General features: G+C 43.8%; 1 protein-coding gene and 1 long non-coding RNA gene across 2 annotated transcripts in view; one reads left to right on the plus strand and one right to left on the minus strand.

Annotated features, from left to right (window-relative positions):
• Positions 1-4,319, minus strand: part of KCNK5 (potassium two pore domain channel subfamily K member 5) — a 35,285-nt gene extending 30,966 nt beyond the window's left edge. The window contains exon 1 of the mRNA XM_038132000.1: positions 3,937-4,319. Within this exon, the coding sequence (XP_037987928.1) occupies positions 3,937-4,122 (186 nt within the window). The 5' untranslated portion in view covers positions 4,123-4,319. The remainder of the gene's footprint in view (positions 1-3,936) is intronic.
• Positions 4,320-4,531: 212 nt separating this feature from the next.
• LOC119699032 lies at positions 4,532-9,162 on the plus strand. The gene is made up of 3 exons (XR_005256332.1): positions 4,532-4,879; positions 8,090-8,155; positions 9,053-9,162. It is a non-coding gene; the product is annotated as an uncharacterized LOC119699032 (long non-coding RNA).
• The last annotated feature ends 6,451 nt before the right edge of the window (positions 9,163-15,613 follow it).

Genomic DNA, 15,613 nt, shown 5'->3' on the forward strand with positions numbered 1-15,613 from the left:
CCTGCCCTTCCTAAAGAGTCCCTTAAGGCCACTGAAACAAGTGGCAATGGAAAGCCATAGAATTTTATTAACAGACAGAGCTGTTACACTACTTTTAAGACCCTACAATGATGATAAATATGATATGTGACATTATTACTAACAATGTTAATTTCTGCACACATTCTGAAGAGTTATGAGTTATTTCTCTTCCAAAGTAATTGTACATAGAGATGGGAGATTACACAGCCCCTTGTGTCACACAGTTGTGGCTGAGGGTCTTTGGAGGCTTAAATAACGTGAATAATATGGCATCTCAGCCACATTTATATCTGAGCAATCAGCTCTACCCAGAAGAACATGGACAGGCAGAAACCAGCCTATACACTGCTCAGGGTAAGTCACCTTTAAAATCAGGGTCTACACAATGTTACTCTGAGAAGTGTTGAAGTACTTTACCGCTTACAGTTATGATAAATAGTATGGTACTCTCAACAATCAAAAGTAAATGGATTCTTCACACAAGAGACTCCTAAAAGTTGCTTTTAAGCAAGTTTATTTTTAGGCATTTCTCAGGATAGAGGGAAAAGGCTTTCTTTTTAGTATATCCTACAATACTTAGCTTGTAAATTTCTGCAAGTGTGTTAAACACATTTATGTCACCGATATATTTTATGAAAAATCCTTTTGCCGGGGTTTTTTCTCCTGAGAAGCTGCGAGGCCTCAGGAAAGAAAGAAAAACAATTATTTTCTGTTGATGTGGAATGCAACAGGTGCATCTTTGATTGGTCCATGCTAGGTGTTTTTACTTAATAACCAATCAAAGATACAGCTGGTCTCAGACTCTCTGGGAGTCACAAGACTTTGTTATTCATTTAATTCTGTTCTTATTTAGCTTTCTGATGATTCCTTTCTCTTTATTCTTTTAGTATAGTTTAAGTTTAGCTTTTTTAATATAATATATAATAACATAATAAATCAACCTTCTGAAAAATGGAGTCAAAATTCTCATCTCTTCCCTTGTCCTAGCTGCCCTGCAAAGACCACACATTTCAATAAACATTTATTGTGGTGTATTTCTACTGTAATGCATTGTGAAATTTTTATTACAGAATATAAACTTTAGACAGTATTTGACCAAATATAGCCCACTTAATAATCAAACTGTTGGTACAGAGATACTGGTCTGTACCTGAGCTGAGAACCTGTGCTGATAACCTACTTGTCTTTTTAAGTGCTCAAGATCAGCTCTACAGATCTGGCTTTGTAGTCATTCCACACAGTTTCCATTGCACTTACAGCTAGCATTAGGCTCAAAGGAACACACGAGCTAACCTGGGTGGGAAACAAGGGCAGCAGAGAGACCGGTCTCTGAATAAGTCAGTCCTTGTCACCTTTCAGGCTGCTTCTGGAAACAAAATTGGTATTGTTAGTTCAACTTGAACATTTCTTGGCATCCTTTCATTCTACCAACACCCATTTAAAATTCTACAGTTGGTGATATTTGCTGAAGCACGTTATCCAGTATGTTTTAAATGAGGGTCTTAAATAGAACATCAGAGAAGTAACGGCAAAGCTCAACATGGCTCTGTAAAGTCACATGAGTATCAGTGGGGACCAACATCAGAGTGAAAGAAAAGGCTTCAAGATGAAATCACCTATTAAAAAAAAGAGACAACAGCAGAAAAATGAGCTAAACCATGCAAAATCCCAAGAACAAGTTTACGGAGACCTTGGAAGAACCTAGAGGAAGAGGCTCAGAGGAACAAGATAGAAGTGGGGATGAGAATGGGTGGGGAGGTGTTAAAAGCCTATTTTTCAAATCAATATGTTCTGGTTGTGAATAGAGAATAAAGTTGGAGGTTTAACAAGAGAAGAGGATGATCACGTTTTGTGAAAGAGATGCTAGTAATGCTTTAAAGATTCGGCAGAACCCCACAGAAGCAGCATTGACTAGCTGAGAAAGAACAACTACAAAAACTGTTTCTGATATACTTTACAGCTTACTCAGGACAGAATCCTGATATCCTTCCATAATTCCCTCCCCATCAGTCAGCTTCAGCTAGGTTAGATTTCACCCTGCCATTGCCGTCTGTCATATATGACTCACTCCTCTCTTTCCCATCACTTCTTACATAGAAGTTTAATATGAACAGGCACAAAACTACTACTTTAAAAGAGAGCAGGCAGTAAAGTTTGCAGTTACCAATAAGACTGAAACAAAGGCATTTGAGCTAACCTGAGCTTAGGATGACAAAAGAATACCTATGTAGGATCATCAGACTAGCAAGACTGGACATGGAAAGTAGGATAGGATTGGAAGAAGAGCAGAGGGAAACCTCAAACCACGTATGATACTATCAGCAGGGGCTAATGCATTGAAGAGGAAAGGCCCTCCACATTTTTTCATTATTATCTTGTATTTTATGGGAAAAAGCCCCAAAACGCAAAAACGTCCAACTTTCTGCCACTTCAGGATTCATTGTGATACACATCATGGGAAAAAAACCAACCAAACATAAAACCCCGTTAATGATTCCCTCATCACAACATAATTTTCATAATAAATTGAGGCAGAATGTAGATTCTGCATTACGTCTGCAGCAAGTTAAGCGTGCCAGGCACATCCCAATCCAAACTATGTTTTTTTCCTTGAGGACATTAAAACAGGTTTGGATATAATCTAGTGTAAGATTTCATTAAGACTCCAGAACAGCAAAAACACACTCCAAACACATAGCATGTCTTTCATTTTCCAACATCTCTTTATAGTTTCAAGCCTCTATCCACCTGTTCCACTAAATACCACAGACACTTAACAAGGCACTAAGATGGGAACAATGAGGACACTGCCACCAGAAAGCTCTGCTATCAGAAGCAGACAGAAGGAAGCCACCAACCGAAGAAAGGGAACTTTAACCACAAACTTTTAGGATAAAGAATCTAGACTCTTCCAAGCTTGCACAGTATCGATTACACCGAGAAAACTAATGAGCCACTTTGCCATTCTTCTGTATTTGAGCATTTTAATCGACTTTCAGGGAATTTGAAAATAAAATAATTTATAAAAATCCAAACATAATGAACAGAAAATCTACTCGGTATAAATATTTCCGTAATAAAAGTTCCAAATGGCTCACATATCTGAGCAGCCTGTGTTTCATAGTTCACTACTGCTTACCACGACATTTTAACGGATTCCACATCCATAAGAAGGCACTAACTAAATTTATATTGCTCTCGGATTTAATACACGCTGTCAATTAAGAATTAGGTTTGAAGAGCATTCTGCTAGATGAGCGAGACAGGACTATTATCAACTCCTTATGGCTTGGAAAAAAGTCAGTCTCCTGGAGTATAACAGCGCAGGAGCTGCGAGCATCCCTCCGTGCGAGCCGTGCACCCTTTCCCCCAGTTACCCCGACTGACCTGCGGGACCCCCAGGCACCTCTCCAGCATTTAGTAAGGGAAGAAATTAAAAAAGAGAAAGGGAAGAAAATCAGACCAAACACAAGAGGATCGAGACACTTGGCTTCACCTTCCCTTCCTCTTAACATAACATCCATTGAGGCAGAAGGAACCACCCCGGGTGCTAACACAAGAGCCGCATTCACGGGCTCCGGGTTGAGCAGCGGGCGGGAGCACACTCCGGGCGGCACCTCTGGGCCGGCCCGCTGAAAATCAACCCCCAGCTCCTTTAGGACTCAGAGGGAAAGAGCAGCCTCTGTCATTAAGTAGTGAGGAACGATTAAGAGGTTTCCCTACGCTCCCGCTCGAGGGACAGTTTTTCGGCACCGGGCTTTGTGAGGGCACAGACACGTTCGGGCTGTGCCCGGTCCCCCAGCCCGCCCGCCCGCAGGCGCGGGGCTTTCCGCTCCAGGGCGCCCGGCAGCACCTGCTGCCGCCGGCACCCCCCGGCCCCAGCCCCGGTCCCCGTCCCGGCGGCGCTCGCTGTACCTGCAGGATCCTGTCCAGACCCTCTTGGCCCAGGCAAGGGAACTGCTTGAGCAGCTCCGTCTTCTGCCGCTTATAGTTGTCGGTAGCCGAGCGCCAGTGGGGCTCCTCCAGCACCTCGAAGATCGCCGCCCCAATGGACAGGTAGAAGATGATGGCCGAGGTCAGCAAGGGGCCCCTGTCCACCATGGTGCTGGCGGTAGGCAAGGAGGGCGAGCGGGCGGAGCGCGGCGGGTGGGCGAGCCGGGGCGGGTGCCCCGCGCTGCGGCCGTGGGTGCCCAAAGCCGCCCTGTCCTTCCCCTGACACCTCTGCCTACCCCGACCGTCGGCCGTGCCTCCTCTCCCGGCTTCTACCGCGTTCCCTTAGAGTCTTCCACACTCCCCTTCTACACTCCCCTCCCACTCTCTCCTCCTCCCTCCTCCTCCGCACTGCTCCACTCCCCCCAGGCTGTCTCCTTCCCCCTAGTTTTCTCCCCTCCCTCCAGAGAAGCGATTTGAATCTGGTGCTCTCCCGCTTCCTCTCTTCCCCCCACCCCCGCCCGCGCATGCGGCGCTGCCGCCGGGGAGCGGCCGGCGGGGCGCGCCGGGACCGGGCCGGGGGCGGGCGGTCCCCGCGGCGCGGGAGGCTGGCGGTGGGGTCCGGCCATCGCCATCGCCAGCCCCCGAGGGGCCGCCTGGGGGAAGGGGAGCGGGGCCGCGACCTCCGTTCTTCCCGCCCTGTCTGCCGGGAGCCAGTGCGGGGCCGGGAGGGCAGCCCGGTCCCGGCCTCTTCCCCCTGAGCGCGGTTGGTTCCTGCACCCGTAGCCGTCCGTGCGTTCCTCTCTGTGTTCTCCCCAGAGTCAGAGTAAGAAGGAGTAACGTCGCTCAGTTTTATTTTACTTGTTCCCTCATGCCGGCAGGTTCAGTGGAATTGCTCGTTTTCGACGCCGGGAGGCTGCGAAATGAGGTCTGTGGCTTTCCTGGATGGGGGGAAGCTGAGCAGGACCTTTGAGGAGAAAAGATGTCTGTCCGCAGATTTCACCCCTTCCCTGAGGCGTCCACACGTGGGCATTACAGATCATTACAGAAACCGCATCTCCATTTCTTTCATGCCTTTGGTACCCTCAGTAAATATCGCTGTATCCCTGTCTGTGTGTTTGGGAGGGAGGGGGGAACACCGGGTAGTGATTTTCCATAAGATGCTTGAAACGTCTTCCAAGCTGAAGCTCCCTTGAAGCTCGCCCTGTTTGTGAAGCCTTCTGCAGGGGCCGCTTACAGCCACTCACAAGCCCTTGCCCCTCCGTGTTCGAATGGGGCTGGAAATGGGGTTAAATGGGTCGGGGAGAGATACAGTGATGTGTTAGGCACACTGGCAAAGTGCTTTTGGTGTGGACGCGGTTCATGTTACAAACATCGTTTTTGTGAGGGTAACTTGTTCTGTTTCTCTTTCAGCCCCACAACAGGAAGTAAACACTCAGAAAGTAGAGTAGTTCATATCAACTGCATCAACACTAAGAGATTTGGGGTGTATAGGTACTCAGTTGCAGTACACAAACTAAAAGGCTGAGATAAGCCCGTGCATACGCAGTTGGAATGGGAAAGACAAAGGAGAGAGGTAGAAAATGTGAGAAAATAAAAAGAGTACACGTAAGGCAGAGGAACATGCATTGGTTAGAGATATCTATATAAAACTGAATCAGGCCCAATGGATACTCATGTGTTATTGCCCCCAGGAAATCACATGGTCCTTAAGCAGTCCTTCCACTAATGTGTATGGTGCTCAATGAAAATACATCTGCAAGAGGTTCCTAGCAGCCTAAAAGCAGGACTGGAGAAACCACGAAATCCACAAGCACATTAAGTGATCAGTCTTTGCATGGGATTTTCCGGTTATTTAAAGGAAGCATTAAAAAGAAAAAAGGATTTTCAAATGCAGTAGTTAAAAAAAAAAATTATATATACTAGAGGGAATAGTAAGAAAAAAGCATCATAATAAACATTTTTGAAATGTCATAAACTATACTAATTTTTTTTTATTAAGGGAAAAATGGGGGATGCTTCATGAAGTTGAAAGGCTGTAATTTCCTTTTAATTAAAAGGAAAAGAAGAATTTCATGATGCACAATCACCACATGAAAATTATTCCCAGGTGTTATCACTTGGCCCAAGACCTTTGCAAAACTTGAAAAGCCATTGGCCCCAAATTAATAATGTGAGCATCTGTCATTGTCTCACTTGCTGATTTTAAAAAATTGTATATAAGTACTTATGGCAAGTGACTGAAAGAATGGAAGAACTTTCAGTAGGCAAATTATGATATAATTTTCCTTTTCGTGCTCTTGCACCTTCTGAGTCACCTGCAAGTGGTTAGGTTATTCTGACAGCAGCAGCAGTAGCCTGACACATTACAGCAATGCTGCACTTGTGTGTTCCTGACCCTGAACATCTGTGCTTTGTAACTGGAAGGTATTTGATTAAATTTTGAAACTGTACTCTTCTCCATCTGTCTTAAAGTCTCTAAAGGCCCATTTATACATTGAAACAGTATCTTAAAGGCACAAGGAATGACACGAATGACCCTGAACCCACTGCAGTTGCAGAGCACAGACCAGAGCAAAAACACTTTCAGGCATTTTAAAAGAAAGTTTGTTTGTGATTTTGAGTCAACATTTCTACTTTCCACTCTAAACTCCCAATCACTGATTGCATAATTAGTACTCTCAGTAACTGAGTCAGTCCATATTTAAAAACAAACAAGCCTGTAAATCACATACCATTTTTCCCTGTGTTGAAATGCTATTGCACTTGTTAGACTGTCTCCTTGTGTTTCTCTGGGTTTAAAGGAGGTAAGGAGCAACATCCAGAAGAATAGTTTATTCCCCAAGGAACCATAACCAGCTACTCCTGCAAGTAGAGGTGATCCACTGAGTATCAACAAACTTCAGGCACTTAGATATTTCACTTTGATTCCATTGTCTTTTGCAGAACAAATTACAAGGCATACTTTCATGTTGCTGGCCAAGTAGTGTGGCAAGAAGGAATGTTTTGTGTAGCTGGCCTCTCTTTGCACCTCCTGATTTAAAATGCTTCTCCTGACCTCAGAAAAGATCCTATATCCTTTTATTCATGGCCCTTTTCTCCTCTTTGTTTCCCTTGGATTAAACAGTACCCCTATTGTCAACCCACAGCACCTGCCACATAGGCCCCACAGCTTTTCATGCTAGCTAAGTTAATCAAAAGGCTAGGGTTATTCACTCACAGCCTTTTAAATCTCATTAAAAATCAAGGGAGAAACAGCAGAAAGCACTGTGGTGAGCAATACCACGAGTATCAATCATTTGTATTATTTGCATAGGACATTATTTCAGGCTGTCCAGTCCAAAAGGAAATCTCTTTCATCCAAGCTGTATGTCTAAGACACATTTGCTGTACAGATGTTTCCTAGGACAGCCTGGAATGAATGAATAAATGTCAGAAAATGTTTTAGATGGAGCAAGTAAAAGACATTATTTGGGCAAAAGAAACCTGTCATGTAGTGGCAAAGACTGCATATTATACCGGGTATGAACGATGGGCCTCTCTTCAAGCCTCTGCCATTTTTCACTTAGAAGCCTATTTTTGGCTGGTTGATGACTGTTCTCAATGCCTGTCAACTCTGCATCTTTCATTTATTTTTTAACTGTTGAAATTTAGACACCTCCAACGTTTCCTTCAAGTGTTATGCATCCAGCCATGGATGGTTTAACTAATTTGAGGGGTGCCCTGTCATGACTATCGTGAGCAGTTTTGCTTCTTTGATGCAGTCCAATGCACACAGAGAGGGTAAGGGTGGTCTACAGATGATGCAGAATTTTATATGAGGCACTTGTGGAAAGTTCAAAAATTCTCCATGGGATTGTTCATACCTTTTGGCTAAAGTATTTACAAAAGCACATTTTATGCTCTGAATGTACAGTAACACAGAGTAAATCATAATAAAAACCTTTACCAAAACAACCTGCATACCACTGCAGCAGACTTCTTTACCTGTGGACAGATAATGAGTGAACAAACACCACATGACAGATGTTAGTCATGCTGCTTAATGAATAACTGGTGATGAGTACAATACCTGTGTGGAATGGCTGTAATATGTTCAAGGAAAAATATGCATTTGGATCATCTGTTTTTCACCGAGGTACCTGCAGTGCTCGAGAGAAATGTCTTCATCAGGAAGAAGCCTAGGTATCAGGAAGAAGCCTAGGTATTTCAACAGTTTTTCTACACCTGTTTCCTTGACTGCCTTGCTCCTCAGCCATCCATAGCAGTCACTGGATGATTAAACATTTTGCCTTCAAAATATTTTGAAAAGAAATACTCTGGCCTTCTCTTTCTGTTCCACCATGACCTCACTGGTAGTGCCAGAAGCTTTATGGCAGTCCTTCATGCTGACATTCATGTCAGTGATCTAAGCATTTCAGAATACAGCTCTACAAAAAAAGACCGACTTGTACAATGTCAGTCCTGGGCTGGCTTTTACCACCATGAAACCCAGAGGACATTACTCTTCTAGATAATATGCTCAAGGATAGCTGAGCACCATGGTAACAGAGTCAGTGAATATGCAACAATCTGTTATTTTGTTAGATAAAACATCACTGTCAAGTCTTATTTTTCAGTCATTAAGAAGGAATTAAATTTTATTTATGTATAGTAATATGGATGAATGTTTGCCCATCATCCTGAGATTTGTTTCCCAAACCAGTTCTATTTAACTTTTATCAGTCTGGTGTCATGCAGTGCATGCAGTGCATACCTTCCCCAGTGTTGCTGCCTGAATGTGGCAGTGCTGGATTACAGGGGGGAATTCAAGGAGCTGTTAGCCTCCCCTGTCTCCCAGCTGGGTTGCACAGCTGTGTGTCTGTGTGCCAGGTTGTGCAATGAAGGGCCTTGTATGTGACTGAGCAGCTCCCAAATCCAAACTGGGCTCCCTTCCATGCATGGTGTGTAGCACTCACGTTTTGTTAGTCAACACGTCGGAAGAGCTGTTCCCACCTAACTCTTCCCTTAATAGGAAAAAAAAAGTCTGCACAATAATTTTGGCGGTGGGAAAGCAGAGGGAAGGTTGATGGCTTTTTTGTTTCCCTTCTTGTGTGAATAGAGCCTCATGGATAACAAATGAAGACAGCTATACACCAAAAAAACATTGAAAAGGATCATATTTTAATCATCTGTTCTCCAGTTCCAAACCCTGCAGCAACAGCTTGTGAGGTAAGATTGGGTCTTATCTAGGGAAAGAAAAGATTGAGTAAGTGAGTGAAAGAGTTGGCTGCATGCAGTTAAAGGAGTATGGATTTTTAAGATTTTTGTTTTCTACGGACATGAGTTGCTTTTGTGCTTGGTGTCCTGGAATGAAAGAAGGGTCATCGTCCATGCAGTCTCTATGCATGTACCTCTGCCTTATGTGTTTAAAGGGGTTTTGGAAGAAGACAAGAGTTCCTGGATAGTCAATCTCCACAGCCCCTTAGACTGTCACGTGGTTCTTTGTGATCCCTCCTTCATCATATGTGGTATTGGGAAAGAAGACAGCAAAAGCTGAGCACTAGCTCCCACAGCTGTCCTGCAAGTGAAGGGCTTGCAAATCTGTTAGTGGCTTTTAATTTAAACTTTGTACCCTCCTAGACCATCATCAGGAGAGTTTGGAGGAACTTGGATTTTAGTGTTACTGCCTTCCAGTGGTGCCGCCCACATGCCAAAATTCAGTGTAAAAGTAGCAAGCAAATCCAGGCGACTTGCAGATATGACTCTTGGGAGGTAACTTGGCACAAAAGTGACTGGCTTAGAGCATCAGAAAAAAGTCCACCTGGTCTGGTGCTTCGGTCAACAGCAGGACTGTTGTCATTGCTCTAAGCATAGAAGCTGCCTGCAAGTCGTAACTTCCAGGTGTCACGGTGAGCACCATGCTCTTGGCTCTCAATGACTTTGTAGGGATGTGTGTATGCATGGTCACAGTCAACTGCAAGATAACCCATGACTGAGGTGGAAAAGCAAGTTGAATGCTGGATGTTTTCCTCTTGTTCTCTAGCACCTCAGCAGTGCTCTGTTCATCATTCTGTCTCACAGCTGTAACACAGTCCAGGGAAACTGAAGAAGCAGTGAGTGAATGGAAGCAGACTCAGATTGCCCATGTTGCTGATCTCCTTTGGGAGCTCATGGGGAAGTCCTGGTAACTCAGGTCAGACTCACAATGGTGCCAACAATGAGGTTTGGGAGAGGCCTGGCAAGAAGCAGAGTTGAGGGAAGGCACAGAGTATAAGAATAGACAGCTCCTAACTCTACCTGTGCATCTGCAAAAATCTCTGAAGCAGTTGGGAGAGGGAGAGAGAATATGGGGGAGGGAACACTGACCCCATCAAGATAAAGGGATGTGGTGCTTTCTGAGAGCATCCAAACAGAGGTGAACATCCCAAACTTTTTTATTCATTCAAGAGGACCATCTGAGGCTGAACATCCCCAGGGAATACTGCATTGCCAACATGGGTTATAGAAACTAATGGTTAGCAGCCTGTTAGAGGTTTCACAACTCATTTCCTTTGAATATTAGGTTGTTGGTTTTTTTTTTTTGCCAAACAGAGGCGAAAAAGGGGAGGAGGAGGAGGAGGAAATAAAAACTAAATGGGCTAGTTCATTTATTTTATAAGATCAAGTCAATAAGCAGATGGGTGAACTCTGCAGATGGCATTGCTTCAGTCAAGACAGAAAATTCAGTGCTTTCCCTGCATGTGTTTTTTTGCAAGATGTCTTTGGAACAAGGAAGTGTGTGCAAATAATGGGACCAATCTGCTAATGCTCATTTAGCTAAGCAGCCGTGAACTCTCACTGACTGTGGGTACTTGTAACAATAAAGACTCCAGGCTGGGGAGCCTGCTTCATGTTCTACCCTTGCTTCACTACTCCCTACTCTCACCCCCAATCTTTTGCAATTCAGTGGCAATCAGAGTTAATAAAGGTGTGTCTGTGATCCTATAAAGCAATTTGCATCATCATCTTTTGTGATGAAATTTTCACAAGGGGAAGGAGGAGCAGCAGCAGCATTTTGTCCAAGTAAAGGTTGCCCTGGCAATATACCAAGAAGCCTGAAGCCCTTAATTTTCCTAAGAGAGATTTGATTACTGCAGTCCATATCTGAGTGCAGAAATGTGTCCTGCAGAAACTACACTCCCCCAACCCCTTCACTCCCCCTTTTCCCAGATAAGTCTAAAAGTAGTCTGGAGCTTACAATCTTGCATTGCTGCCACTGTGTCACAAGCACATGGACAAGCTTGGGCTGCCTCGCTGAAATTGTACTAGGTCTAGAACAGATCACAGATCTGCCTCTGTCCTACCAAAACCATCATTTTCCATAGCTGGGTTGAAGAAACTGCTGCATTCACTAGAAAGAAGTGGCCAGAACCTGCCAGTTGACATTAACTGTGTTGTATGTTTTTTCAATGTGTGTCTGTTATAAACAAATGACAATGCAACTTCCATTTTGACTAAAGGAACTGATAATCAACACAGAGCTATTAAAACATGACAAATAAGTAATGTCTAAGCCAGATAAATAAATGAGCTGTTGGAGAAGACTTTCTTCTGCTGTGCTGCCTAGTGCAAATACAGCAGCCTTGCTTAATAAAGGAGGCCTCATTTATTTCTGGGCTTGTCTCAACACTAGTCTTTTACAAGCACTTTGGACAAGATCATTAATCCTGCATGTATCAACTGAAGACAAGCCTCCCAAATTTCCTTCTAATGCTGAGAAAAGCCCAAGTTACACAATTATACCTTGACTAACAAATATCTATTCTCAGCAGTGGGAAGTGAGGTTTTTTGCAGCTATCAGAGTGTACAAATGCCTTGTATGACATTTAGAGAGATTAAATTCTTTTGCCTCTGTTTATACCTGGACTGTTTGTAGGGTATGCTGCTTGCATAACATGGGAAGATTACAATTGGAATATCTATTATCATGATAATGTTGTGGAAATCTGACAGCTGCTAGCAGAGCAGGGTGGTAAGGACATTGCTGGGGGGTCATAAGTAAAGAAGAGAGGGGATTTTGATATCTGTCATTAGTACAGAACATGGGGAGAAGCTGCTGTGGTACCTTACTGGCAAGACATAGTGGAGAGGCTGCTACTGCCATAAGCTGGGCACTGGAAGAAAGGATGGGATGGAGCCTACAGGACGTGGAGTGCAGGCTGGCTGCCATGGGAGGCCTTTGCTGGCCATATTGTGGGCAACAGGGCCACACTAATACTCCAGCAACACATACTCCAGCTATCATTTTTATTTTCCAGAAAAAAAGTTGGCTTTCCTGTCTGGGGTGACTAAACTAAACCATTGAACCTTGATGCAAACTCATCTGTTTTTGAACAGAGATCGCAAGTTTTAAGATGCAATTCAAATCTGAACCTTTCCTTATGGTCCTCACTGTGTGGAGAATTCCTCTGAGTCTGGCAGTTTTCCATGTTAGAAATCTAATACAGTTTACATTGATTGTGGTTTAGACATAAAGCTTGAATTAGGTCCTGTGTGGATAGAAGAACTGAATATCTTCAACAGTGATGCAGAGAGAGAAAAAAAAGGAAAAAGTAAAAAGAACTTGAATAATATAAAATATGGGATCTAGCACTGCTAAGGAGGCAGATCAAATAATCTTGTGGTCTTTTCATATGTGACTTTTGCAGTTCAGCATAGGCTTTTCAGGACAATTGAGTACCCACTTCAGGACCAGGGAGCAGGGGTAGGGAAGAGCTCACAGCAGCACCTTGACAGCTTGCCAGTGCACACACAAGCAATATGCACCTTTAGTGCATATTCAGTTAGTTAGTCTTCAGTTAGTCTTTGCAGTGAATTATGTTTTCAGTTGTACCTTGCAGAGTGAATAGCAAATAACTTTAGACTGTAACACTGTCCAATCTGTTCCCCCATATGCACTCGTTTTCCAAAGAATACACTGTACTGTGCAGTAATGAGTGTGTTCAAATAACAATGGAAAGAATGACTCTGATATTCTCCTGAACTAATTTCAAAGCTGCATATCCAGTTCTCTGCCTTTTTTGGTCAGTCTCTTTACACCATTTATGCCTAATTTTAAACAGACGGGGTAGAAGAAGAGATTCCAGCACACCTGATACGACTTTTAAATTCAGCTCCACAGAAAGGCAGATATTACACAGCCATAGCTCTCAGTACATTTTTATTTCTTAAAACTATGCAAATTCCAGGTCGGTAAGGTAGGTAAAACTGATTGTAGGAGGTTACACATGAACTGTAATGCATGGCACAAAAAGATGTATCTTTCTGTAACACTAAGTATTGTCTCACATATGGGAGACAATATATCAGAACTCACAAATCCTCTTTTAGGCACTTGTAAAAAAACACTGAAACTAACATAGGCCGCTTGTGACATGCAAAGCTCTCAGCTGAAACAGTCACATTCACAAAGCTGAGCTATGAAGTCCTCCATAATAGAAAGTCCTCCAAACTCAAAAGATTTATTGTTCTTCAGGGGGCAGTTTTAGCACATAATTTATTCCCATTGAGCTCTGGCAGTTTCTCATCTCCTGGTTCTTCTCATGGTATCATCTCTCTGGCTAGTCCTGCAGCCAGCTTGTTTTCTAGCTGGATACTGCCTCTGCTGTAATATCAACACTAGCTGGGCTAACAGGGAAGACAGTGGAATCAGATACATACATAGGACAACAATAGTAATACTGTTATTAGAATAACAGTATAGAATTACTAGAATAGGAATATTCTTTATTCCTTGTACTGACTTTCTCCCTGAAAGACTGTGCACAGCACAATACTATGTGAATTTCAATCCTGTGTAGAGAGCCAGCACATGGTTTCTACAACACCTGACTTCTACTTAATGCTCAGGTTGGCTCTAAGCGGGAAATGACTCTTGTTACACTTCTGCACATAGGCAAATTTTGATTAAAGACAATGAAAGATTACTTGGGAAGAGTGGGGGTATTTTATTTTCTTCTTCTCATTCTATAAATGGACCACCAAAGCCCTTCTGCCTACTGAACTATAAAAATAAAGAATAAAGGTTGCAAGCAATATGGGGGAAAGGGAAAGGTTTTACACCACCACTTTGTCCTGTTTGAGTGGTCCATCTCCATATGTTGTTCATGCTCAGACAGTGCAGTTTCTATACAGAAATATTCCTGCTTGAGTGCCTGCCTTGTGTAGTGATAGTCAGTAGAGCATTGTGTCATAGATGATGCCTGGCACAGGGCATTGCTGTGCTGTGAAAGAGCTCAGCTAAGCACAGGGGCTCCGAGGACATGGGTGAAGGCTCCCAAGTGCACTTGCTGAACCAAACACATTGCTTAAAAAATAGTGTATTGGAATAAGACAAGTAAAAAGCAACAAGCCTCTGATTGGAAAAGAGACAGCCCAATTATTCTTTCAGACATTCCATTTATGTAGGAGATAGACAGAAGCCCTCCATACCTCTAAAATCCTCCAACTCTTGCAGACAGACAGGTCTCCTTTTAACCATTGTCCCAGATGTATTTAAGCTGCAATACAAGTCTGGCTCAACCCTTTGCAGACCTCTGAACTGTCAAAAGCCTGGAACATCGAGACTCTAGAGTGATTGCATCACATGAGAGGGGAGGAGGTCAGAGGGAATCATCGCTTGAGAATGCATGCCCACATCTCTCTCCTAATGCTGGTCTGACACTGGGCATGCTGGATCATGCACGGAGGAGATGCACAGGGCATGCCACTGCTGGCAGGTGCGTGCTGCCTAACAGAGTTGCTTTGAATGCTGGCCCCTGCAGGTTCTCCTCCACCTGCTCCAGCCCCGGGCTGAAGAGCTTCCTCTCCACAGCCGCAGTGCTGGCAATGGCTCCTACCTTGGGGATTGCTACTGCAGGGGTGGGCGCAGGAGAATGGTGCTACTGCAGGGGTGGGCATGGGAGAATGGTGCTACTGCAGGGATGGGCATGGGAGAATGGTGCTACTGCAGGGATGGGTGCAGGAGAATGGTGCTACTGCAGAGATGGATGCAGGAGGATGCTACTGGAAGAAGAGTGGCAGCAGAGGGAATCTCACTCAAACTGCCTTAGGCTCAGCAGGACTTCTCTTGGCGTTACCAAAGGATCACGCCATTGCCTTTATAACTGCAGAAATACTGACCAAGGCTGATTTTTCCATTTAGAACAGAAAAATTTCATCCAGTCAACTATGTATTTCTTGGGTATTATTTGGCTTGCCAAATGGTTGTAACCTGTCAGCCTTCAGTTTCTTCCTACCAGATCAGCTCAAGCCTAAAAATGCTGTGTCTTGTATCTTATTGCTGAAAGATTAGTTTGTGCATGTTTGATTAAAGAGGTTCTGTTAAGAGACTCTGTTGTAGAGAGCTCCTTGTAGCTTTCTCACAAAGCAAATGCATCCTTTCCCCTAGAAAAACATTGAAATTATCAAGGGATTAGCATATGTTAAGGAACTAAAAAAAAATTATAGCAAGAAGGTCAGAGAATATAGTTCTTTGGGTTGCTGTGTTTTGCAGCCAAAGTTCTGAAAAGCACTTCTGTTCAAGGACAGAAACTGCAGCTCTCTGTACTCTCAGAATGGTGTCAGCAATTGCAGAAGTGTGGAAGAGGAGAGGAAGTCTCATGGCGCCAACTGAAGGAAGGAGGAGCAGTGGCATGAAGAG

The sequence above is a fragment of the Motacilla alba genome, chromosome 3, assembly GCF_015832195.1.
Source record: "Motacilla alba alba isolate MOTALB_02 chromosome 3, Motacilla_alba_V1.0_pri, whole genome shotgun sequence".
NCBI lineage: Eukaryota > Metazoa > Chordata > Aves > Passeriformes > Motacillidae > Motacilla > Motacilla alba.